The sequence below is a fragment of the Drosophila santomea genome, chromosome 3L (genome assembly GCF_016746245.2).
Source record: "Drosophila santomea strain STO CAGO 1482 chromosome 3L, Prin_Dsan_1.1, whole genome shotgun sequence".
Lineage (NCBI taxonomy): Eukaryota > Metazoa > Arthropoda > Insecta > Diptera > Drosophilidae > Drosophila > Drosophila santomea.
The window spans coordinates 9,915,971-9,942,061 of record NC_053018.2 but is presented as its reverse complement, the minus strand read 5'-3'; the positions used below and the strand labels follow the sequence as shown (position 1 = coordinate 9,942,061).

Genomic DNA, 26,091 nt, shown 5'->3' with positions numbered 1-26,091 from the left:
AATAGTTCTTCTCGTCGCGAGTATTCAAAACTTGCCGTTTATTTAGTTTCTCATTTTGTATTAGTTATACATTGTAGTGTAGTTGCGTATAGACATTGCTGGTCATAGTAGTAATTGGTAAAGTCTGAGAGTTTTTGGCCCGTTCTCCAGCCTCGACCCGGCCACATTCCCGCTCCATTCGCCAAGATCTGGGCACTGAGTCCGCGGCTGCTCGTCCAGCAGGCAAAGGCATCCTCATATTATTGCCCGGGGTCAGCGGGCGGACTAAAGCACCGACCTCGGGCGGATGGAGGGGGCATTTTGGTGGGGAGGGATGTTCCGAACGAGCTCGTTGAATTTATTGTCCTTGAATGGCCTTCTCGGGAACTCACAGATTGGTTTCGGCGCGTTCGCCTAATCTCTTGTATAACTTACTTATAGCGGGATAATTGACGGTTTTTTTTATAATTTGCAGTTTAACAATGTCAAGGTAAATTCATATATATATATGTGCATATAGTATAGATATAAGCAAAAAGCATGCAAACTCAAACCATAAACATGGAGAATCCCGTGCGAGCGGCTCCAAAGGATGTGCCCTGAAACCGGGCAACTCATCATCTTACAATTTACAATTAGTGAATGTGGTTCCCCCACCGGCGGTTGCCTTGAGCTCATCGCTGCACGGGATCTGCGTTAAATAGAATATGCTCACAATAAATAGTTTAGTAGTGCTCTTAAAACTAAGACAAGGTTCAATCTCATTATCATTTTTCCGTCTTGGGTCGCATCGTGTCCATTTCATTTGCTAGTTAACAATTTTAACAATCATCTTAGAGTCTAACACTATATGGCTTAGCATATAGTTCTGGTCTCCTATCTAGGCCATACTATATGCACATGCTCCAAATATGTGTATATAGTATGGGTACATGGAGAGTTTCGTTATCCATCGCCCCGTTTGGGCATCCGGATTTCATCCAGGCCTCCAAACCCACGAATCATCATCAGTAAGTAATTTAACAGGGTGCCATCTGATTTGGTTGAATCATTAAGCATCTATTATAGAGAAAATATTGAAGATGATTCACGGGTTGGAGTCACACCTGCTGTAGTATTGCATTCACCTATCATGGGTTCGTTTCGTAATATATGTATAGTATATATATGGCGTCGTTAGTGGTCATTTGAGATTAGTATAACAATTGTATATATATCCTATATATAGATTGGTTGCTTCGTTAGTGATTCGTTTTAGTAACATAGACATGATCGTTTTCAGTATTATTATGAAGTGGGTTCCATTGAATTTTTATCGTGCTGTTCTTATTGGCATCTTAAAGTCTCCTTTCCCAAACTTAGCCGAAAATGTGCTGGGTGCCAGGAGGCACCTTGTAGCTGGGATAGCCATTGTTCAACTGGTGCTTGGCAAAGAAGGGTGTGTAGTCCTGTGATTACACATATGCATTAATATCGGCTTGATATTGATCTTGGAAGGATATATCCTACCCGGTTGATTCGCCTGGGACGGCAGACGGGGCCCAACGCCAACTGGCGTCGTTCCTCGTTCTCGCGAGCAGCTGCCTCCTTGTACTCCGGTGGTGGCCACTTCAAATCTCCGCGCAATTTGCTGCCTCCTATTATAATGATATCCAAGTTAACCATAGGTTTACTTACTAAAGGAGATGCAACTTACCCTGATAACTGACGGCGGCAGGCTGCGAAGTGTAGACTGGCGCTGGCTGCTGGCTGACTGGAGCCTCCTTGCGCAGGGTGATGATGCCGGGACTGGCGCCCCGGTAGCTATCCTGTCCAGCGAAGGCTCCCGGATACTGCTGCTGCTGTTGCTGCTGCTGCAGATCAGTCTGATCCTGCGAGTAGGGCAACTGGGGCTGCGAATAAGAATTGTATTGGGGTTGAGCAAAGGTCGAGCCACCGTTTTGCTGTGGGTAATAGGATGGCTGCTGCTGTTGCTGCTGCTGCTGTTGGTACGGTGAAGCCTGGTACGATGGTTGCTGCTGCTGCTGTTGGTTCCACTGTGCTGGCTGATAGGGCGCCTGAGCCTGCGATTGAGGCTGATATTGCTGTTGCGGAACCTGCTGCTGCTGTTGCTGCCACTGTGCTGCAGGTTGCTGCTGGCCATCGTAAGACGGAGCACCGTACTGCTGCTGCTGCTGCTCATATTTAATCGGTGGTGCAGTGGAGCAGTGGTGCATTGGTGCAGTGGTGGTGCATTGAAGTTGGGTGGTGCCAAGATGCATGTTTGACATGGGTTGCGATCACAGGTTATGATTTGAGTGGTGTTTTGTTGGTTGGGAGGTGCATACGACACATTCACATTGCATGTGGACAGACAGATAGAACATGTTGGAGATAGAGATAGACAGAAGACCATAGTTAGAGGGTGGGAGGTTGAGTATGGGGTAAGTTTATGCGCAGTTTACAGCTGAAAGTCGCAGAGAAAGAAGCAAATGCCATTAAAGCCATGGGTTAAGCGAGTAGTTGCCTAAAAACAGGAGTTAGTTTCGAATCCGCCATGCAAAAGTGAGTGAGTACAAAGTTACCAACAATTATTTGAGATTTAAGACTAATATCTAAGGTTGATCTATGCCAAAAAATAAAATTATACAAATTTTCTTCTAAACTTAATCACTTAGAAACTCGCAAAAGGATTAAAGTCTGTCACAATTTAGAACATTATATAAAATATTCTTAAAATATGCACCTTTTACTATCAAGTTGAAGAAAACCCAATTAATAAGAAAGATTTTTAGAGAATTTTGGCCACAGTAAAAAAAGTTTTTAAAAGTTAGATTAATATAGTAATCTGTTACTACCGTATTTTTAAAAATTATTAAATTAAATTCAGCATAATTTGTATTATTTTCTACCAAGCATCTACATTTAAAGAGAACTACTTCTTATTGCAGATTTAGTATTGAATGTTATTATGCTAAATGTACAAGAGGAAATCATGGTTTACTTTAAGGCTTATAGAAAGATAAATAGGTGTTATTTTAATAATAGTAAATAATGTTTAGTAAGTGTTTCAGAAGGGAGCTTAGTAAGTGTTCAAGATAGAAGGTGGAAGGAAAAGCGTCTACGACAGAGGGAGATCAATGGTGGCAGGTGGCAAGTGGCAGGTGGCAGGTGGCATAGACGATTGCAGCCGCAGTGCAAGTGCAATAGGTAGCATCACTTCGCTTAGCCAAAAGTCGGGATCCTGGGACTGGATCCAAGACGGTACCTGCGGCTGCTGCTGGTGGGATCCCTGGAACGGAGGATAGGCTCCTCCGCCGGCGGTGAATTCACTGCGTTCCTTGGGCTGCGGCGCACCAATGTGTTTCCAGCCACCACCCACATTGTTCGCTGCCTGCAGCGGCTCCTGCGGATAGTTGGACTGATAGTTCTGGTACGGATTAGCGGTATAGCTGGGCTCGGATGCGGGCGCTGGAGATGGAGCTGGAACCTGGACAGGTTCCCTCGAGCGCTGCCGACTGAACTGGGCCTGTGTGTACTGCACAGGCTGCTGCTGCTGCTGCTGCTGCTGCTGCTCCTGCTGCGGATAACTATCTGGGTACTGGTTGGTGGAGCTGGAGTAGGTGGGTTGTGGTGCTGTTGGGTGGTGGTGGTAGGCATTTTGTGGTGGCTGGGTGGTGCGTGGCTGGACGTTGTTATAAATGGGACCCTGCAAGTTGTCAGTGTGGTTAGGCTGGGGAATGGGAGTGTGGAGTGCGAAGTGCGGAGTTGGGCCTCCAAATGCTATGTACATGGCCTTTTAATGCCCCACCGGATGAGCAACAATTTGTGGCAGTGGCAGAATACATTTATATTTACATTTCGACGCACACGAAACTATCGACTATATAGTGTGTGTTCTATATACATTGGTACATTGGTTTTTGGCTGGAAAAGCGGGCATTGCATCATTTACCTGAGGTGGCGCGGCAGCCGCTGCTGTGCTGGGGGCGTGGCCCTGGGCCTGGGCCTGGGGATAGTAGCCTCCGGCACCGGGAGCCGGACTCTGGGTCTGCGGCTGGGGGGTGAACTCCCGGATGATCCGCTCCTCGGAGGCCGGTGGCCAGGCCACACGCTTGTAGCCTGAATCGAAAGGAGAGAGGAAAACGATTGAGGTAACGTTTGGATACTCGGAATTCTTGCGATGATGATGTTGTTGATGATGCAGCTGCTCGGTGCAGCTGCCGTGCATTAACATTCAACAAAATGCGGCCAAAACGTGGGCGTCACTATAACCTTGGATGCCGCACTGCAGCCCAGTGCTAGCGAAACAATTTGAAAATGATTTAAGCCAATTAAAATTATAGCCAATGTGAAATAGCAATGTGCGAACACAAAGGAGGCGGAAGGGGGGCGGGGCTGGGGGTCGGTGGGTACGGCGGGTCCAATTCTGCAAATCATACACGGCTGTCATTGCGTCTAAATTTAGACGATGAGAACGAGTCGAAAGCTAAGAATTTGACATTACTCATGGGGGTGATGAGGATGTCGTCGCTGAACGTGCAACATGTTGCTGCTGTTGCTGCTGCTGTTGCTGCTGCTGTTGCTGCTGCTGTTGCATCGGAAATGAGCAACATTGTTTGCTCAAAATCGTAGTGGATCAAGCAGATATATGGTTATATACATGCATACATATGGATGGTGTGAAAATTATGTGTGTTTACCCTCCAGATTCTTGTAGTTCTCGTTGATGATTTTCCACTGAGCGACCATGGTTATCTATATATTGCTCTCTATTCGCGTATCTCTATCTATTTGGCTATCTATCTATATGGCCGATCGGGCCTTTGCGTAAGAATAAAAATATTCTCGTATAGATATCAAAAATAACAAATACACTTATATATGCCAAGATGTATATGTTTGTTTTTTGCGGCTATTTTTTGACTTGTCCGCTCGCCGAAAGTCAAGAAGAGCGTTATATAATCCCGCGGTGCAATCAATTGAATTGAGTTCGATATTTGGAGAGTCTGTTTGCTAGGGGAACACCACGAATTCGACTTTGATATTGATTTTATCTGATTTTATGTGATTTTAAGGCTCTGATTTTAAGGCTTTATATTTTGCAAATCGGCGCGCGTTTCGTTTATCCTTCGGATCGATATCGTTGAAAAATTAGAAAAAAAATTGTATGATTCGGGAAACAGGCGATAGAATTTTGTTTAATTGAATTTCGATTTAGTTCGATTCGTTTCGATTCGCGTGCGTTTGCCCAATTTAATTTCTATTTTCTATTATAGCTATTGGCTATTTCTATTTGCTAATTCGTTGATCGTTCGCGCTGCGATATGTTTGCCTTCGATGTATGCTACTAAGTGAGGAGCCAGAGAAATGCAGAGGAAATTATTGTTAGCCAGCGCGTCGAGATGTATGTAGAAACATTGGCACTCGTGTGGGTTCCAACCCACACATTCGGCACACACTCGACTTTCGTATCTACGTACATATAGCTGTAGCTGTAGCTGTAGGTGAATCTCTATCTGAATCTGAATCTGAATCGGAATCGGAATCCGCGAGATACGCGAAAGTAAAGACTTCTCCGAGAGCAACTCAGAGATATTATAGGCATACCTATGCAGATGGGTATGGGTATTTATCTGCGAGGGTCTGTTAAGTATGCTGATCTTGATCGGGATGGATACCTCACTATACGAAAGGCTGCTGGCATTGTTTACACACCTTCGATTTTTGTGTGATTTGTGGGCCCCACCTTGAAATACTTATCATCATGCCCACTCCCTCACTCGCGGCAGAAGATCTCAAGGTGTTTGCTATCTATATCTATACATATATCTATATATATAGATATAGTGGGATATATTCGCATACTTGCCGCTCTTTGCCCAGTTCTATATAGGATTCCCAAGTAGGTTGGATGACTGTTTATTGTTATGGCGATTTGTTATGCCTGGGCGGCAAATCAAGTGGGCGCACCACACGTCCATCCATCTTGCGGATATAGCCTAATCCCAGCCAACTAACTATCTATCATCTATCTTGTGGCCAGAGCAGATATATAAGTAGTTTGTGACTCAAAAGCCAGCGAGTCGTTGGCTAAATTTAAACTGCTGTCATCTTGGGCGAACTAAAATAAATCGGTTTTTAAACGTATTCACACAGGTGTACGACAAAAGTTGGCTCATTAAAATTATTAGCAAGCTTGTAACTCACATGTCTGCCATATCAACCATAGAAATAATCCCTGCACTCGCCATTATTTGATATAATTGGAAAGGTTTGCTCGTTAGCCACGCAACAAATTCGTTTTGACCGCCAAACGTCACAGATAAATACGACAAATATTATGTTCACAATATCTAGCTGGCCCACAAAAAGACATTTAATTTGGGCAGGCATGACAATTAACATTTGGGTACAAACGAGCCTGTTGCTTACACATGTTTAAACAATACATTTTAAATATTTTGAGTCCTACAAAGCTGTAACTTAGTTCAAGTGACTAAAGAAATGGGCAACCTGTATTGGTCTACAAATTCTTAGTTTGAGTTTATGAATATTTGGACTGAATAGCAAATGTCTGGCAATGTCTGTACATATCTAGTTAACCAAATTATTCATTGGACCCAAATATATATCTGTGATATATGTCTGCTCATAAAGTCAGCAATATAATTCGAAAATAGATCTGTCTGTGGAGCATATAAGATGAAGAAAAATTGAGTATTAAGGCAAAAATTCATAGCGGTGAAATTCAAAGACCTCAAAATATAAAAAAACCTGTTTAAATACGACAATCTAGTAACTGAATTAGAAACAAAAGAGCCAGGCAAATTTATTTCTCAACTCAAAACCTGAGAACTGAATCACTTGGTTTGCTATTCGCCTAATTCCTAAGTGCTCATGGTATCAAATCCACTGAGTCACTCAAAAGAACATAGAATCATGAGTAGAAATCCCTCGAAACACATAGAATGGGATACAAAAATCCGGGGGGATGGATGCCACGCACCTTCAATACCCAAATATGGACGTGGTGATACATTATCGAAGGATCGGTTAACGCCGAAATCTCGCTGCACCTCCTCCATTGAGGCCAGGGATTTGAACTTATGCTGCTCCGCCGACTCCCGACCGAGGTTGGGGAATTCGAAGGGCGAGGGCTGTGCCGCCGAACGGGGCGTGGACGGGGGCGTGGCAGCCAGCAGTGAAGAGGATGCCGACATGCTCTGCTGCAGTGGCTCCGTGGCCGTTTTCACCAGAAGTCCAATATTGTGGCCTTCCAGTTGCGGCACATGCGTGAATTTCGCCGGCAGATTGACGGGCGATGGTGTGGCTTTCGAGCGGACGGAATTGAGGCCATAGGGAGAGCTGGAGCGCTGTGGTGCTTCTATGAGTGGAGCGGGATACTTGCGAGATGGCAGCGGACTGGGCGAGCGACTGCGCTCCCATGCTACTTCCGTTTCCGGTTTCTGCAGGGCCAACTGCTTCGGTGGAGGTGGAGGTGGAGGCGGCGGCGATGGCGGCGGAGATTCAGTCGCTGGTGTGGTCACAATCTCCACAAAACTACGCTGACGTTGCAGTTTCTCGGGCGGCACATTCTCCTTGGCCGACTGCATATCCTCCCAGGAGATCTGCCGCGAGATGTACGGACTACGTATCTCGTAGGTGGCTTTGTAGTTCCTCAAGGGTTCGTTGTGCAGATTGGCAAGCCGCCATTGATCGGCTTTGCTCAGTTTTCCCCAGGTGTTTGGTGAGCAGCGCATTTCATCACAAACTGGGCAGTAGACTGAGGTATCTCCATGGCCGCAGGATCTGTCCTTTTCCTCCACTTCTGCATCCTTTGTGAGATCTTCTTTGGCTTCACTTGCACCCAAATCGTTGCCACTCTCTTTTTGGATAGATACCTTTTCTTCTTCCCGTAAATCTTGTTTGGCTGGTGACACTGCATTGGCATCCTTTTTCACATCCTTTGCAGCATCCTGTTTGGTAAGTGGTTTTTCCTCCCCTTTAAGTACCTTTTTACCTTCCCTCAATCCTTTTTTGGCCAGCTGCTCCTCTATTGCCTTTCTCAACTCGGTTTTGGGCAGGACCTCCTCGCTTTTTACCACCTGCTCCTCCCTCCACTCCTCGTACTCCTTTTTGGCCAACTGCTCATAGTTGGCAATTACATCCGATACGTGTCTGTACTCCATGTCCGCGTCCTGTTCCGCATCCTGTTCCGCATCCTGTTCCGCGTCCTGTTCCTCGTCCTTGATGACTACGTGCTCCGCTTCAGAGACAGCTGGCGCTGTCCGGAGTTCTACGTGCATGAGTTTCGCGGGTTCCGGTTTTTGCTCCAGTGCCACCGCAATCTTGTGCAGATCCTCCAGAGCCCGCTCCACAATGGGCACGTTTTCAGTAAGTGATGCCTCCTCCTCCTCGGCGTCGGCATCCTCCTTAATCTCTTTGGAAAGCCTTTTGGGTAAGCCAGCTGCCCGGGTGTAAATCTGGCGAAGAATCGCCTGCAGTGGACTTTCCACTGCCAAAATGGGTGACTGGCGATGAGCGAACATGTCCCAGGATTCGTTGGACGACGAACTGAGGGGTCTGGCGGGTAGTGCTGCTAGTGGTGGTGGTGGCGGCGGAGGAGGTGGTGGTGGTGGCGTTTGTATCGGGGCCGTAGTGGATACTGGTGTGGTCTGGGCACTCCTCTGCAGCGCCTGTTTGGCATTCTCCATATAGGCATCGATCTGGAGCAGGTGCTCCGCTATGGATTGCTGGATGTGGGCATACTTTGCCTCCAACTGGGCAATTTCAACATGCGCCTCATGCTGCTTCTCCGTAGTGGTCTCCAGGTTGTAGATGCGACCCTGTCTTTTTGTCTGCTTGTCCTTGGCCTGCGAATCCTGGACAGACTTGGATCGCATTACTGGCGGAGGAGGTGGCGGTGGAACTGGTGTGGCTGGCGTACTGCTCGACTGCCGCTGGAGCAACTTAATCCCACCGGTGGCACTCACATAGGTGGGACTGGGGGGTCGCTGCTGGATGTCCTCCATCTCCTGGTGATCCTGCAGATACGAACAGGCGTCGTCGTAGATCTGCTGGGCACTCAGCTTGAGCTGCTCCGTCGATGCCTCCACGCGAATGGGCACAATGCGAGTGTTGGCCGACGGATTCAGATTCAGATTCGGATTCGGACTAACCGGACTGATGCTCCCATTTGTGGCCAAAGCCAAAGCCATCTGCTGCTGCTCCTTAACTGCCAGCTTGTCAATTACCATTCGCCCTGCTGTCTGCGCTTGATTGAGATTCACGGCAGCTGGCTGCACGGGTGTCGGTGGCAGCGGCAAGGTCTCCAAGTCCACATCTTGACCAGAATTGGGCTCATCCTCGCTGTCGCCATCGTGGCCATACGAGATCTTCACCTCGGTGGCCAGTTTTATGCACCGCCGTTGGACTTTCGGCTTTGCGGTTCTCGGCTTGGGTGGCGGCAACTCCGGAGCACCCACAGTCCGCTTCCGGGCACGGCCACGATCCAGGGAATAAGCCTGCCTCTTGTATCTTGGCCTATATGGAGTGACTTGAGCGGGCAGAGTTGGTGTGGTGGATCTTTTGTGGGCCAACTGCTCGTAGTACTCACATCGCGGAGCCACCAAACCCAAGTCCACATCGGCTGCTTTGGTTTCGGGAGCGGAGAAGCCCTTCGATACGGGAGTTTGATGGAACACCTCCGCCAGGTTGCGTTCATCGTTGACCTTTTGTGGAGTTTTGGATCGCTCCTTGGAGCCACCATCCCCATCCCGTCGTCGCTGCTCCCTCACCTCTTTGGCGGTGGGTTCGATAACCAAGGTGGGACTCTGGAACTTCTCCCGCAGAGCCTCAATACTGTGCGAGGGACTGCAGGAGATCTGATGGCTCTGTTCGGCATTGATGGCCGGTTGATCCTGCTCAGCTGGAGGCCAGCTGTGATCCCGCTTGAGCAGATGGCGTTTGGTGGCCAGACGATTGATTTTCAGCACCGTATCCCGATCGATGGTGATGTCCTGCTGGTGACTGAGATAGTCTGTTTTGATCTGGTTGAGCAGCTGCTGGTGCAGCGTGTGATGCAGTGCATCCACCTCGCCTCGCTGACGCGAACGGCTCTGCCTTTCAATGGGGTAAAAATCTTTGAGGGGCAAGAGCACTGAATTTATTTAACTTTATCTGTAAAAAACACTAGTTTTGAACGAGCACTGGGACTGGAGTTGGCTGTTTTGTTGAATGTTTTTACACTGTTTCTTTTTGGTCTCGGCAACATGAAATGAACGCGCACAGACAAAAAACCAATGACATAGTATAGCTTACCACATTTGGCTTGTTGTTCTTCCTCTTCGACGGCGCGCAGAACGGCCGAGTTGGCCAAGTTCAGGGGCTTCGTTATTTGCTCGTCGACTTCAATCCTAAAAAATAACGAGTAACAACAGTGCAATTAGTGTATATCGGCGCACAACGTATAATGTATTAGGTAACATTTCAAATTTGGCGGCATTTACTGCTTGTGTGTGGTACACTGCTTGCACTGCTTGCAAGCAGTTTGCGCCAAATCTGAATTTATTTTTAAACATGCTCGCCTCGCAGGCATGAATTCGATTGCCATTAATTCCTTTGGCATAAGTTTCTTTGTTTTTTACATAATAACAAGCTTGAATAAAGTATGATTTTACTTTCCTATATATACAATATGTTGATAACTTCAACATTTCACTTTTGAATACAAATCATGTAATGGTAACAAGTATTGTAAGCCAATTAAAGTTTTTGAAAATAAAGACCTTTAAACTAGAGAGCATACACAGCGCTATAGAGTTAAGTTACTGCTATTATGTATAGATTCCGCCACCCCCATGGTGCATCCTATTACACGAGAGTTACGCTAATCCATGGGCATAAATTAATGAGAGCATCCTGCGGTGTCCTGACATTGAAAATAAGCAAAGCACGCTCCGGCCCACGCTGACCCAAAAAGACTAATCCAATCTGACAGGTGAAAGTGCTCCGGCGGATATAAAAATGGCTGACGGCGGCGGAAACTGCACCACATCCTACCCAGCTGCAGTTCCAGCAAGGCAATGATGTTCCGCTCCGTTATCCCAGTGCTCCTGCTCCTGATTCCGCTCCTGCTAACCGTAGAGTCCTCCAAATTTCACGCTTGTGGCCCGAAATTGATGGACATGCTGAGGACGGCCTGCCCCAATGGATTCAATTCATTATTCTCCAAGCGTGGCTCCTGTGAGTATCTGCCTCTTTTTTGGGGTTTGGATTCGAAATTCCAAACGGCACAAACTCACTTATTTCACTTGCAGTGGGGCTATTCGATTATGAGGACCATTTGACCGATCTGGATAGCTCCGAGTCTCACCACATGAACTCACTGTCGGGCATTCAGCGCGATTTTCGAGGCGTTGTGGACGACTGTTGCTACCAAGCGTGCTCCTACGCCACGTTGCTTTCATACTGCAAATCATAAATCTGCTACGATACCTGGACCATCAGTATATACATATGCGACATGTTACGTAAAAGTATTAAGTATGAATTATATGCACAGCTTTGAAACAGGCGAATAAAATAAATAAGCGCAATTCGAACCAAGAATTTTTAATTGGGGAAAAGCGGCAGAGTAATAGCTGTATATATATGTATATATAATATATTAAGACAAATTGTTTTATAACATATTTTTGTTTTTATAAAGTGCCTTAAACCTTTAAAAGTGCATTGCATTTATTTTGCAAATAGATACATTTAATGTTTAGAAAACGAAAACAATGAATGGCCCGTAAAACATATTATTTAAAAGTACACTTTGATAAATCCCATTTCTACGAAAACATTGTTTTTTTTTTGCCAAACAAAAATGTGCTTCTTTGAGCGGAAGGAAAAGCGAATTTTGATTTAAATCGCAGCAAGTTGGGTGGAAATTTTGCACAAACAAAACTATGCCTTCGCCTTTTGCTTGTCTGGCGATTTTCTTTAAGCTGCCGAAAAGAGTTTTCAACTTTAATTATAATTTGCTTGAAATGTTTTGCTTTCAACGCATCATCTTAATCTGGCCACAAATCCAAAAATGGATAACAAACGGAAATATTTAGGCTAAGAAAATGTGCCTGCTGAGATAAGACCTTAAAGAATTTATGGACGACAAAGTCCAGAGATAATCGCCAAGCTTTAAGCTTTCTTGGCAATTTAAGCCAAATGACAGCTGTTCTTCATTACGTTTGACATTGACCTTAACGCTGGGACCCTTTGAAAAGAAATCACTCACATCTGTTGGCCTTTACTTTAATTAGTTGATTTATTTGATTTAATTGAAGCATTTGTAAACATTTTGACAGCCTCATTCGCTGCAGGCCAATGTTAGCTCAAAAATAATGGTGTCTCCCATTCAACTCATTGAGTTTTGATAGAGATTTGCTCAAATATTTGCCCAAATATTCACTTAGTGGCGTCGCTTAATCAACAGCACAGATTTTAATTATTTTCTGTTCGAAATTTGATTGGTTAATTTTCCGATTTCCCTGTGATTCACCGATGGGCAGAAAGTCAAGAGATGCCTCACTACTTTTTTGGCTAGACGCCTGCCGCTTGTTTGTTGACATTGTTTTAGTTGTTCTTTTTTCTTTATTTTTTTTGACTCGATTCTGTTGCATTAAATCGCTGCACTAATGATAAACTGCATGACTCATCGACGAGCTGACGTCTTGAATTATTTTTAATCACTCTACACGCGCAGAAATTAATTGGTACTTTCGAATAACTTAATATACGAGTATAGTACATGATCAATTCAAAATTAGTAACGTTAATTCTATGTTAAATGTAATAATAATTTTGGTAACTATCAAGTAATCTATATTCTGGATTCCTAACACAAGATTTGTTACCTCCATGCGTATTTAATTCCCTCAAATAACTTTGTGTACTATTTTCTACTATACTATATAATTTTAGACTTCACTGCTAAATATTCTCACAATAAAAATCCCTTAGAAAGAAAATCCCAATTAACAATAAAAGTCGCTTAAAAAGCTTTGAATATAGTACGAATATTTACTAGATCTGAATAATATTCAACAATATTAGTTGTGTATTTCAGTTTCGCTGCAACATTCTAAGATCAAGCTCTTCTATCCCAAATGCTCCTTTTTCTCGTTCACACTCGACTGGCGTTATATAAAAAGTATCTTTTGGTTTGCTCTCGCTACACGTACATTTTATTTTTGAAGTTTAAACTTGGGCGAAGCCTTGGCTCAGCTGTTTTTGGGAAAAGTTGCTCCCTAATTCGGGAAAACACGTTACGCACACTCACGCTCGCGAATTCGCGATTGAAAGTTTTCAGTTTTCAGTTTTGAGTTTTCAGTTTTGCAGTTGTCAGCTTATAGTTTTTAGTTTTCAGTTTTTGGGCTCTGGTAATTAAATGTTAAAGACTCCGTTGCAGTTGAACACGTTTTGTCGCACGCATAGTCACCGAATAACTGAAAGCCACTTAAAGTTTTTTGCTCACCAGAGCAGATCACCACTATATCTATCTGGCGGATCGTATCAGATCGGTGGGACGAGTTGAGGTGAGATGAGCTGAAGTGAGGTGATGCTGAGGCCGGTTTATTCAAACAACAATGCCAGCGATATCTATGGGGAGGCACTACAACGAGATGGTGTTATTGTTGTGGCGACAACAGCGCCAGCTACAAATGAATCTCGAGTGGGAAAAGCATCGCTGAGATACGCGTCGCCGTGTGTTGCCTGTAAAGCTTTTTGGTAATTACAATTAAACGTCAAAGCACTTAATTGTGGACTGTTGTAGCTGCTTTTGTTGTTGTTGTTGTTGTTGTTGTTTTTGTCGACATCGTGTTTTTGAGTATCTGTGTGCCACAGCAACAAATTGGCAGCAGTTGCAGTTGCAGTCGCAGTCGCTGCCTCAGTCGACGCTGCAGTCGCGCTGCAATGCACAAAGTGAGGGGCATACCCCTCTAAATCCCCCTCCCACCGACGCCACTCCCCCTCACCGCCCCTTGTTGGCCCACTAATTAATGTGTTTTGTGCACCTGTTTTGTGGCAGCGGATTTTGTATCTGTCAAAATAGAACAGCCAGCGAAGGAGGCTTTCGGCGTGGCTTGTGTTTCCAGGGCTAAGTCGAATAAAATATGGTCATTACAGTTTCTGCCATTGTATAGCTCCCTCTAGATACTTATTGATAAAATATTTAAATCTTTAAAAAATCTATTTGAATTGAGCTTATCTGGCGTTCATCATTTTAAATTCAAATTAACAATGCGCAAGTTTGGAAGCTCGTTTAAAAAAATGTTATTTAAATAAAGAAAATATTGCTTAAGATTATCTTAAAAATAATAAAACATAAGTAGCTTAGTATGAAATGTGATATTATAAACTAAATTTAATAAACTCAATTTAAATAAGTTCAAGCCAAATAAAATACTATAAAAATATTCTTTGATAATTACACCTTTTCCAAGTGTTAATTGATATTATCTTCAGAATTGTTTTCAAATTAGAAAAAGGGACTAATTTTAAGCTATGTATATATACCATTAGGGGCTTAAAACGCCCTTTCTTAAAGCGCCTCGATGGCCCTAAAAAGTGACTAGAAATTCCGCTAGGAATGTATGTATTCCGGCTAAGAGGAGAGCAAACGCTGCTACCCCATCGACCATTTTACGAGCATTTTTCCCCCAGCTGGCTGCTTTCATCTATTTTATGAAATTATGCATTTAAATGTATGATAATCATTTCGCTTGGGCAAACAAGCTCTATTTTTCTCTTTCTTTTTCTTTTTATTTTTTTATTTTTAATCATTTTACCCCCGCGCCCGGTTACTTACCCCTCGCCGCCGAAGGCTTTCAGCTCGCGGTTCAAGGTGGCCTTCACGTTCTCCTGGGAATAGAGGCCCATGGGCGAGTTGAACTGCTTGTGCACCAGCTTCCGTTGTAGGGCGGCCATTTTGCAAGGATGTTTGTTTCCTCTGTGGACTGCTTCTTCCTGCGGAATCGAGTTGCTCCTTTGGCAATGTTTAACTTCGCTTGTTGCTTGTTGCCTGCCTTTTGTTTGCCTCGCAGCTCTCAACTGCTATTGCTTCTACTGCTACTGCTTCGAATGTCTTTGGAAGTTTTTCGAAAATATTGTTGATAAGAAATATTTTTTAAAATCTTCCGCTCGACTTAGTTTCGCCTATCGGGTTTTCTTTTGTTGTTCTTCTTTGCTGGCGGTATGTGGGCGATTCGAAAAATAGAATCCTAAGCACTTCCCCTACTTCAGTTGGTCTTAATGTTAATCGTTAAATGTCGGTCGTTGTTCGTTCTGTAATTGAAATGCAAAATACGACTGAGTGAGATAATGAGGTAAGCGAAAACTTCTCCTGAAAAGGAGTTGGCTATAATGTGATTAAGTTTCGATGGCAGCGTTTAATTAATTCTTAAACAAGCAGTCACAAAAGTTAATTAGTTGTGTAGTAGTTCTATATACTTGCACACTTACAAGGACTATTATACCTTTATTAAACTATAAAATAAAACATCCTTTATTTATCATGAAATTTGCTAAAGCAAATGTGTTCAACAAATTGGCCGTCTGTAATAAGAACACACTTACATTTTTTATGCATAATTAATTAATGTGTTAACACTTAATTAAAAACCTGCAATTGTAATGTGCAAATGGCCTATAAAACAATTGCCCTGTATTTAATAACGACTGAAACACTTTTATTTGCCATTTCTGCTAACCTTGTATAACTTATCATTAAATTCCCCTATAAATATATGAAAAAGTCTAATTAAAAACACAAAATAAAAACCAGAAGACTGGTACAAGTATTTTGAACAAGCGTGAAATAATTTGAAAAATATTTCCAGCAACACTTCAATGTCAACGATCTATATATAACACTTTAATGCCACCAAAAACTGTAGATATACGTATATGTAAAGATTTTATAGTTAAAAGTTGCTCAATTGCGAATTGGAATCAATTGCCATTGGCTGCAACAAAATGCACTCTGATTTTACAGCTGCTGCTAACAAATTACAATTGTGGAACTTCCTACGAAATATCAAAAATATGCAAAACGGCACGTATAGTATTTATTTTTCCAATTTCCTGAGACACTCACTCACTACTGTCACATTTAGAAATGTATCTTAAACTAATTTGAGCACTGCCTGGCTGGGCAAAACAAAAAGTATTTTATACTTTTGTGTGTGTTCGTTCATCAGACGATTTTGTTTGTCTTGCTATTTTGTGCGTTGGCCTAAAAATAGAGCCAAAAATATTGAAATGTGCTCAATTTTTTGTGTTCTTTTTTTTTTGCCACACTCATATTTTCCACACACACTCGAATCGTCCACTCTCTCGATGTCTCTATTTTGAAATTGAAATTCCCGCCTTGTGTGTCACCTTAAATAAAATTAGCAGCTGGGTTGAAGAGATACCATTATTGAGATTTGCGTCATTTCGAAGCGAAACGTACGAAAATCTTACAAGGTATGCGGGGTAAAGGGCAATGGACAATGGATATATGGAAAATATGGAAAATGCAATAAAAGATACTTGAAATCGTTGGAATTAAGTATATTTGTGTTTGCAGGCATTTTATGCCGTTTAATTGCTTCTTGTTGCTGCTGTTGCATGCTGCATGTTGCTACTGCTGCTGCTGCCGTTGGTGGTGGTGTTGCAGCTGCCACAGCTGCTGCTGCTGCTGCTTCTGCCCCCGTAAGCACGCAATATTCTGACTGGGCCAACGGAGGCGGACCAAGAATCGCGCAAATTAATCAACATTTAATAAAATATTATGCAAATTACACACAAAAGGCAGGAAAGCAGCGCAATACGGCGAGAGAGAAAAGAGCGCCAGCAGCAACAAGAGCTTGCCACTTGATGTCCCAATTAAAGTTTAACGCAAAACTCATACAAACACACATGCACACTCACATACACTCACAAACACTCACAAATACTCACATACACTCACATACATACCCATACAGAGGCACACGAACAGGTGCGTGCTGCACTCTGTACTTAGCACACGAATTGTAAGGGAATTTGCATAAAAAATTCCTGCAAAAATAATGTTTCAAAAAAAAGAACAAAATGAGCAAGGGTATGAGCAACCATACCATGCCATACAAAAAAAAAAAGAATATAACCCTGTGCCATATACAATGTGCCATATGCCTGCCCACACATTTCTGAGCAACTCTTTGAATACTCTTGCTTCGAAACAAATTAACAGCCGCAGGACATGTGTACATTTAAATTAAACCAGAGTTGCAGTGTCGAGAGTTTTTCACATCATTTGTTTTAAGTTATGAAATTGGTTAGGGCATATAAATTGAATATTTCGCTTTAAAAATAATATTGCCCTGGCAACAGTCAATCAGCCAATATGTCACATGGCATAATGCCTTGAGCCAAATTTTTAAATAATATTTGTCTGCAATTACTCAATGTGTTAGCGGTAGACGAAGCGAATATATATTTCAGCGTGCGATCTGCTTTCGAAATGTATGTAACTAAGCCCGAGGGATTTAGCATTTGAATTTGAATTATAAAAGTTGACTTTTAAATGTTATAAAATCATAAAATACATAGATAATTGATTTTAGTTCATTTGAGTCTTTTACTTTAGCATATATACTTTACATATATGCATTCTTATCTAGTTATGCATTAAAAATGTAAGTAGTTAATGTGAAAATCCTTTAAAAAATCATCAATTAGCTAGTTAGCTGATTTTTGTGTGTCCCGCGTTTTCACGGCAATCCATTAATTACAATAATTAAGCTGGCATTCTTCAGGTGAGAGAGAGGGTATAGAATCTTCCCAACAACCCAATTAACATCCATCCCCTGTTCATTTTTCAGTGTCTTTATTTTGGCATCGACATCATTATCATCGCTGGCATAGCCATCGGTTCGACTCCATGGCATGTGTGGGTGTGTCTGTCATTTTGAGAGTGCTATATAAACTATAATCGTGGCTAAATGTGTGCGTGTGTGCTGAGACACATACACACATATACGTGTGCATTGGAATCAGGTGCAAATATTGTTAGATTTTCACTGAGGCGAGTCGAGGCATCTCGCAAATCTGGCTGTCGACTCATATGTATGTAGGTGGATCTCGAGGATTTCACATCCTCTCGTCTAGTACATATATCCACATGCCAAATCTCGAAACTGGCTGAAAGCTGTTGATTTAGCCTGCTATGTTTTTGCTGATTTCATTATTAAAATAATATGCGAAATAAAATGCGACTGCTCTCGATTTTGTTGAATGGCTTGAATATTGCATGCGGGCGCTACACAAACACAGAAATATTTAGCCGAGCGACTGCAATTTGATCATCCAATATGGAACACCTGAAGAATTTTCTCACTTGTAATTGAGTGACAAAAACACATTTTAATCTAAATATTTGAGGATAAAGGCGGCAAGATTAAATTTGATTTATTACCCTAGTTAAATGGTTATGCTTAATGGCAAGGATGCATATTAAGTTGAAAACAACTAAGGTGACAAATTTATATAGGAAGATAAACCAGGAACAAAAACTAAAGAGAAGTAAACCAGAAATAAAATAGTTTAATAAAGCAATTTATTTTCTAAAACATTCTAAAGCTTTCAGCCTGCAGTTTGGATGTCGTAAGAAAAATGCCATAGATATTATTTATGATTTCTGGCTCATATCTTTTAACAAATAATAAATCAACATTTATGATCGTTTTCATACGTAAATTGCTGAATATTTCAAATTGGATAAAAGACAAATGGCTGTACATTACTGGCTCAAAAACTGAAGCATTATTCAGCTAATTTACTTTCGGTGCGAAACCACTTGTTTTTGGCTTAGAAGTGGGTGGCTGGGCTTCGCACTTAAGCACACTAATGTTCAGCAAATAAACACACGCACATTGGTCGGGCTTAAGTGTAAGCACACATGCACACATGCACACTTGCACACACATACGCACACTGAGGGAAAATTCGTATTTACTCGTATTTGGTTTAATGTGGGTGCTTACCGTTTGTAACAATTTGGCGCTGCTTAATCCAAAAATAACGCCATCCAATTGCTAAAGTTGGCTTTAGAGTGCTGCACGGAATTTCGGCCACTTTCCCGCCCCCTCACCCCGCTGCACTTTCTTATTGCACTTTCACCCTCCCCACCCAACCGCGTGTATTATAAGTGTGTGTGGGTGAGTATCTGTGTGTGCAGGGTTTTGGATTTTCGAGGAGCGCGAAAGCGAAGGCGAACGCGTCCGCCGAAAAACCGGCGTTTTGTAAGCGCACCATCGGCCAACTGAAACTGAAACTGAAAATGAAACAGCAACAGAAGCGAAGCAGCGGCGAGAACGCTCAACTTTACGCAATGATCATCGTCGGCGGCGCTTTGCCTTTCCTTTGCTTTTGGTTTTGGTTTTGGCTTTTCATTTTCATTTTCGTTTTCATTTTTATTTGGATTTTCATTTCGCTTTTGTTGTATTCCGTTTCATCAGTCTACATTTTCACGTCTCTGGCACCGACGGAGAAGAGGAAGCAGCAGCTGCTGCGGATCGTATCTGCCGGAATGTATCTGTATCCACGGGCGAGCAAATGCGTGGACTCAGATACAATCTGGCACACTCGCTGCCGAAATATGGTGCATTGTTGTGAGACTTTAACGTACAAAACAGGGCGATTCTGTTCTTAAAGCGTATATTCTGAGTATATACTCGGTATGCAAACAAATGTTTAAGGCGGAAAGCTAAGCCATTAAAAGCATTATAAAAGATTTACAGTTCTTAGAAATTTTGAAGTTTATTGGTGGACTTTCTATTCAAATTTTAAATGAAGAGTGTTTTACCTTCAAATTTTGCATTATGGCTAAATGTATAATTATATTTACATTTATTACAATTTTCCAAACATAATCACCAAAAATATTTACTAAAATATTTACTATTCGCTAAATACATTTAGTAACACAAATTTTAAATTAGTTGAATGTAAATTGAAATAGCCTAACAAAGGCATTTATAAATATCTACAACCTTTATTTAAAATACATCAATAAAATATTGTTGCCAAAAATTGCAAGAATGTATTTCGACTAAACATATTGATATATCTGCAGCCAGAGAACGAGAGTTCAATTAATTAAAATGATTTATTTTTCAAAAGCCGAACCGCTTACGCATTTGCACATATGGATGAGTGACTTTTATTACCTAATTAACAATGATGATGGCATTAAATTAAAATACATTGAAGCGCATTTGGCAGATATTCAAAACATCGACATCAGAATTACCACCTTGAATTCAAAATTGAAGACTAAGGGGATTACACTGCTAAAAAGCTTAAAAGCTGGGCAATGAGTATGAGAAACGGTCCAAAGCACCCACAAATTTTCCTTGCTGATTCATTCGAGGAACACCTTCTTTTTCCAACCGCCACTGTAAGATGGTCACATATTTAGAACGCTTTTTGCCCACCCGCCAGCAAGAACAACAAATAAACCGAATAGTTAAAAAAAAAGGAGAGCGGCAGAAAAATGAATTATATATGTAAAAAAAATATTCGGTCGCCGTCGATGAGCGACAAGATGGAGACAGTGGCAGCGAAAGATGGATAGATACATTTGTATCTATAGCTATAGATTGTGTATGCAGGCTATATGGCTCGACTATTACAGAATTTTTACTGCCACACCCCTCCCCCCTCCCCTTGCGGCACGTCTGTAATATTCTATTTTTGAGTGTAGTTCTTGGTTTTTCTTTTCTTTTCTTTAATTTTATTTATTTGATTTTCTTTCTGGCTTTCCACGTCCTCGCCAGCGATGTCAACATTTTTACCCTCCGGATTTCTATAATTCTTTTTTTGTATTTTTGGTAAGAGATTTTCCCCCTCCACGAAAATAGCACAAAGAAAGTGTCCATATAGAAATTGGTCGGGAATACGGGAAGAAATGCGCTTAAAATGCCATTTAATTGTTTCACTTGCAGCAAAATGGTTTTTCAGTATTTTTGTGTTTCAGTTTTCAGTTTTTGGTTTTGTGCTTTCTGGCTTTTTGGTTTTACTCGCGGTTGAAGTTGATTTCATTTTACCAGCCTTTACGGCTTCACTTTTTAATTGTGCTTTAAATGCTAATTAGCTTTTGTGTGTGCTGGATGCAAATGCAGTATATATATATATATATGTACATATATATGTGTATAAAATATATATCAGTTGGTTTTCCTTTATTTATTTATTTAATTAATTTTTGATGGCTCATTCGCGGCGGGGAGTTTTTCATATCTTTTGCATTGTTCGCCACTATTTGCAGGTGACATATTTTCTGGCATTTATTTTTGGGTTTTCTGGTGCAGCAGTGCACATACACACACACACACACACACACACGGTTACACACAGACACACACGGGCACCCACAAATTGCACACTGTATGCCCACACACAAAGCTGCACCTGTCGCTGATGCACTGGCGCTTCACTGGCGATTCACTGGCGCACCGGACTCGAAATTTGGACTCGGAATACTCGCTTCTCGGAACTAGGAGCTGGCTGATGTGGTGACCACGTTCGCGACCACGGTGCGAATTATTATTGTTACTCGCCGCTCAACGAAAGTCGCTGCTACCGCTGCCTGCTGTCGACGGAAAAGTTCGCGAAAGCAGCAAAAGTTGCTCTTGCTCTAGTTGCTTTTTAATAATATAGATATATATGTACAATATATATTCATATTCATGGAAAATCGCCGATGATGACACCCCATCGAGTGTATCTCTGTGTGTGTGTGTGTGTGTGTGTGGAGGCACCTAAACCTCCTGCTTCTGGGCAAAAAGCAAAAGACGCCCACTCACACCCGATTATAAATTAGCCACGGACATGGGGCTAATCACATATTCCCCTGTTCCACTCGCTGAAGCCAACAAGAAAATAAGGCAAAGAGCACTTCAAGCCAAGAAGCGATAAATATTCCGCACTAACACACAAACACAAACACACGCATACACACACTGGCATTTGTGCTAAACCACCTAATTAACAAGAAAACAACGATTCGATATATGTAGTACATTTCTCCACCTATTCACACGCACACGATTCCAATTTTATATGCATGTTCCTCTAAATATTGAACATTTATTTTTGGGATTTTTGGAAAGCCATTGAAAACGTTTCGAATGCCCTGCAAACACACACCGGGTTATATCGACTAGATGGATTGTTTGGTTAATTTAAGTTTCATATTTTTTCGTAGCATACTTTTGGCAGCGCCGACAAGCTGGGCTTAAATTGGATTTCTATTTGCAGTTGATTGAAGTGAGACCGCACACAATTGAAATTGCTGCACGGAGGCGAAAATCTTATATTTGTTTTGAAAATATTGTAAGGCAGTGTTCATTTACTTAATACGATTTAATTTGGAAAATAGACAATGATACACATTAATTACACAAGGAAAGTTTTGTTAGACAGAGTCTGTATTTGCAATCGTTTTTTTGATAATTATTATTGTAAATATGACAAACTAAGCACTATTATGTATTGTTTATTGATGCAACCAACAATAAATGCAAAGAACGGAAAGATTATTTTTGATGACAATTACGTGCATTTTTTTCCAGTGTGATATTCGAGCATGGTATTAGACAGGCGTCTGTTGGCACACGTTTCGATATTTGTTCGTTATCCCGCTCATTGTTTGTGCTTTGAGTATTTTTAGTTTCATCTGCTTATATTTTTGGAAATTTTGTTTTGCCATCAAGAGCAGCGGCAGCAACTTAGCGCTGTTATATTGATGCGCCCTGCAATTTCACAAGTTCATGTGCGCTTTCGGTGCGCTCAAGCACAACAATTAGTGCATTCAGTGTGTTCTCGCCATTGCTCACCTGTGCTCCCACCTGTCCCGCCCACTTCCCACCCACTCTCCCCCCTTCCCCCTTCCCCCTTGCATCACAGTGCTTCTGCTCCTGTCAGCGAAATTTAACCCATGCACAAAAAAGCTCCGCTGCAGAACACCTGACAGGCAACTAAGCTGCCTGTATTTCACGCTAGAAAGCCAGCAAAATATAATATGTTTAATGTTTGTGAATGATTAATGGCACATTAGAATTGAAATTGTTTTTGGCTACGCCAGCAGCAGCAACAGCGGCAGCAACAGCGGTACTAGGAAAAGAATCTCAATCTGAATCCGAATCCGAATCCGTATCCAAACCCGAATCCGTATCCGAATCCAAAGCGCAGCGGAGCAGTGTATGTATTGCTATAATGTGCAAATATTTATAATCCCCAGACTCCCCTCCCCTCTCCACCCCTCCACCAACCCAACTGTATGGCATGTGCTCTTGGCTGCTGCTACTACCTGAGTGGAACAGGTGAGTGTTTATAATGTATCGCATATGCATGGCCAAGTGCGGCAAAGAGGCAAAAACCAGGCAGAAGATACACAGAAATCGAGTGAGTATGTGCCCATATAATGTAGTGCCCCGTACACCAAACGAAAATATATTTAATAATATTCTGAGTTGGGTATAGAAATGTTAAATTAATTGCTACACTCGCATTTGCTTTGTTCTATACAACTTTTTAATCAGAATCCCTCATCAATTTTTGGTGATTATGAAAGCATTAATCACAGCTAAGTTCAAGCTTGTATAAAGTACAATTTTTTCACTTTGCTACTATTTTACCCCCAACGAATGCCATAATACCATTTCACTTAAGTGAAATTTGGCTGCGAATTTTAATTTATTCAAAATCCATTCCGATACTCACCAGCTTTGCACTATGAGTCATTAGGGAACCACATTTCGTTCGGTGTATTGTATATTTTGCGATACCATCTCGCCGAGTATTTGCTTAGTCGTGTGTATTATTTCGGCTGCCAAGTTCCGTGCGGCTGTTCATGTCCTTGGGGTCCCCCAATGCGTTATGATGGAAGATGGAAGATGGAAGAGCGGCCCCCAGCCGATGCCGGCAAACCCCAATTCAAGTTAAAATCCAAACGAACTTTGCCAAATTGCAAAAGCCGCAAAACCAAAACATTTCGTCGCCTGCTGTTGAAGTTTCATCGAGTTGCCCCAAGGAGCATTGATGGTTGGAGGAGGGTCCAGGAGCACCCCAAGAAAGCCGTATATAGATATAGAATATAGATATAGTACCACCCCTCAGTCCCCGTTCAGTTACCAACTGCTCCGCAAAGAGTTGGCAGAATTTCTTAATAAACTTTAATGACTGCGGGTGTTCCGGCATGTGTTTGTCACTTTGGCTTCGGGTGCAAGTGCAACTTTGATGGACTCGGGTTACCTGGGGACCAGCTCCAGGTCCTCCACTTCCACCTGCGATTTTGTTGCCAACTGTGTGCTTTTCTAGCCACAACTGGCGGCTCCGCGGGGTCGAAACAACAAACTGTTTAATTTGGCAGTTGGCTGATGTGCGCTACTTGTTGTGTTATCCAAAAGCGTTTGTCTTCGCTACACTTTCCGCCACATTTCCATATTAAATTCGTAACCAACAAGTTGAATAATAATTTTGTTGTATTTACAAACACGTCGAACAAATTGTTGGCAAAATACATGGCCTCGATTTTCATTACACATCAATATGTATTAAAAAAATTTTTAACATAACTGTGGCAAAGTAGTTATTGGCAAATATTTAGTTTATTGCAAAATGTACAAATCAAAATGAGAAGCAAAGGATATATATGTATTTATATTGGACCAACAGATGAATTTAATAATTGCATGCTTGTATTATATTACAAAATATTTCCCTCATATACGTTTAACTTGTTGCAACAAATATTTCGTTTTTACCTTTAAACATTTCCGCATTATTTTGCTTTTATTTGATTTATTTTGCTTTAATCAAACCAATTAAACGCAAATAAATGTAATTGAAACTTTGTATTGTTTTTAAATGTAATTTTGAATAAGTCAACTAGGCTGGTGATTCTGATCCATAATGAATATACTTAAAAATGTTATACTTTTCAATGAATCTAGTATACCCTGCAACTCTACGAGTGATGGGTATAATATAGGTAAAAGCAATACTTCTGCAAGTGGCCATATTTTGGCCATCACCTGCTGCCTCAAATTAAGCAATGACTTATCGGCCGAATACTTTAAACTCCCTCCGGAGGTTTGGGCCAAGTTGTGAAAACTGCTGGCCAAGCGCCGCATCCTCGAGGATGGCCGTTTCAATTTCGCCTATAATTTACTTGACCATCACGTACTGAAGTCACGCATGCCGATGGAAATTGGGAGGTGGGTCGTTGGTTAGTGGCTAGTTGGTGGGTAGATAGTGGGTGGTTGGTGGGTGGAGAGTGGGTGGTTTGGCCGTGCAACATGCTCTTGGGGTCATTCGGTGGCCGGTCATGCATTACTTATGAATCGACTTGGGTTGCGATACAAGGTATCTTAGTTACCATTGACGGCATGTTCTCAGATACTAAATTGGACAACATTCGAATCAAATTCAAATCAGAAACGCAATCATTTGCATGCGGATTGAATTCAGAGATAGATATGCCTATCTATTATGCATATAATTGCACTTGGATATCCATCTCTCACAGCCTTATGGGAAAAACGAAGTTCGCAACGGGAGTGCAAATAGCCAAGGGAATGCTCCTTAAATTTTCCTCAACGACCTTTATGTGCACCTTTATGGAAGTTTTGGGAACTATGTGACTTACCCGAAACTTTGCCAAACGGCAGGGAAAATGCTGAACTTTTGCAGTTGTTTTGCGTTACGAGTTGTGAAATATTGAGGTATTAGGAAATTTAGTGATTGAGAAACTGAACAACAGTATGCTAAGTGTATATTCGTTAAGCTTCTACAAAAAATGTATACAGAACTGAAAAATATGTAACAAATTGAAGAAAGCAATATCACAAGTGTTCATGCATGCTTTTTTAACATTTTTTTCAATCACAATCAAGTATGTATCAAATAATTTATCCCAAATGGTTACACACAATTTGCATTGTAATTACATGATTCTTCAAACGAATAAGTATCAGCGATAAATTGTTTTCTGAAAAGTAATTTATCCCACATAAATACTAAATGATTTCCGGTGAATTTACTGCGAATTGGTAA

The 26,091-nt window shown here is 41.8% G+C and overlaps 2 protein-coding genes across 11 annotated transcripts; one reads left to right on the top strand and one right to left on the bottom strand.

Moving 5' to 3' along the window:
- Positions 1 to 5: 5 nt before the first annotated feature.
- LOC120450266 (glutenin, high molecular weight subunit DY10) lies at positions 6 to 21,585 on the bottom strand. 10 transcript variants are annotated; one of them, XM_039633162.1, is made up of 9 exons: positions 21,445 to 21,585; positions 14,816 to 15,091; positions 10,282 to 10,376; positions 6,968 to 10,102; positions 3,914 to 4,080; positions 3,227 to 3,667; positions 1,676 to 2,153; positions 1,489 to 1,616; positions 6 to 1,427 (listed from the first exon to the last, which is right to left on the bottom strand). In XM_039633162.1, exons 2-9 carry the CDS (start codon positions 14,932 to 14,934, stop codon positions 1,338 to 1,340), a joined length of 4,653 nt encoding a protein of 1,550 aa, XP_039489096.1. In that variant the 5' UTR covers positions 14,935 to 15,091; positions 21,445 to 21,585; the 3' UTR covers positions 6 to 1,337. The 10 variants fall into 10 exon arrangements, with proteins under 10 accessions (XP_039489096.1, XP_039489095.1, XP_039489100.1 ...); XM_039633161.2 differs by lacking the exon at positions 21,445 to 21,585 and adding an exon at positions 19,017 to 19,300 and having other exon boundaries at positions 14,816 to 15,291; XM_039633166.2 differs by lacking the exons at positions 3,227 to 3,667; positions 21,445 to 21,585 and adding an exon at positions 19,017 to 19,300 and having other exon boundaries at positions 1,676 to 1,871; positions 14,816 to 15,291.
- Positions 11,003 to 11,585, top strand: LOC120450267 (probable insulin-like peptide 5). The gene is made up of 2 exons (XM_039633172.2): positions 11,003 to 11,205; positions 11,280 to 11,585. Exons 1-2 carry the CDS (start codon positions 11,046 to 11,048, stop codon positions 11,441 to 11,443), a joined length of 324 nt encoding a protein of 107 aa, XP_039489106.1. The 5' UTR covers positions 11,003 to 11,045; the 3' UTR covers positions 11,444 to 11,585.
- Positions 21,586 to 26,091: the final 4,506 nt, after the last annotated feature.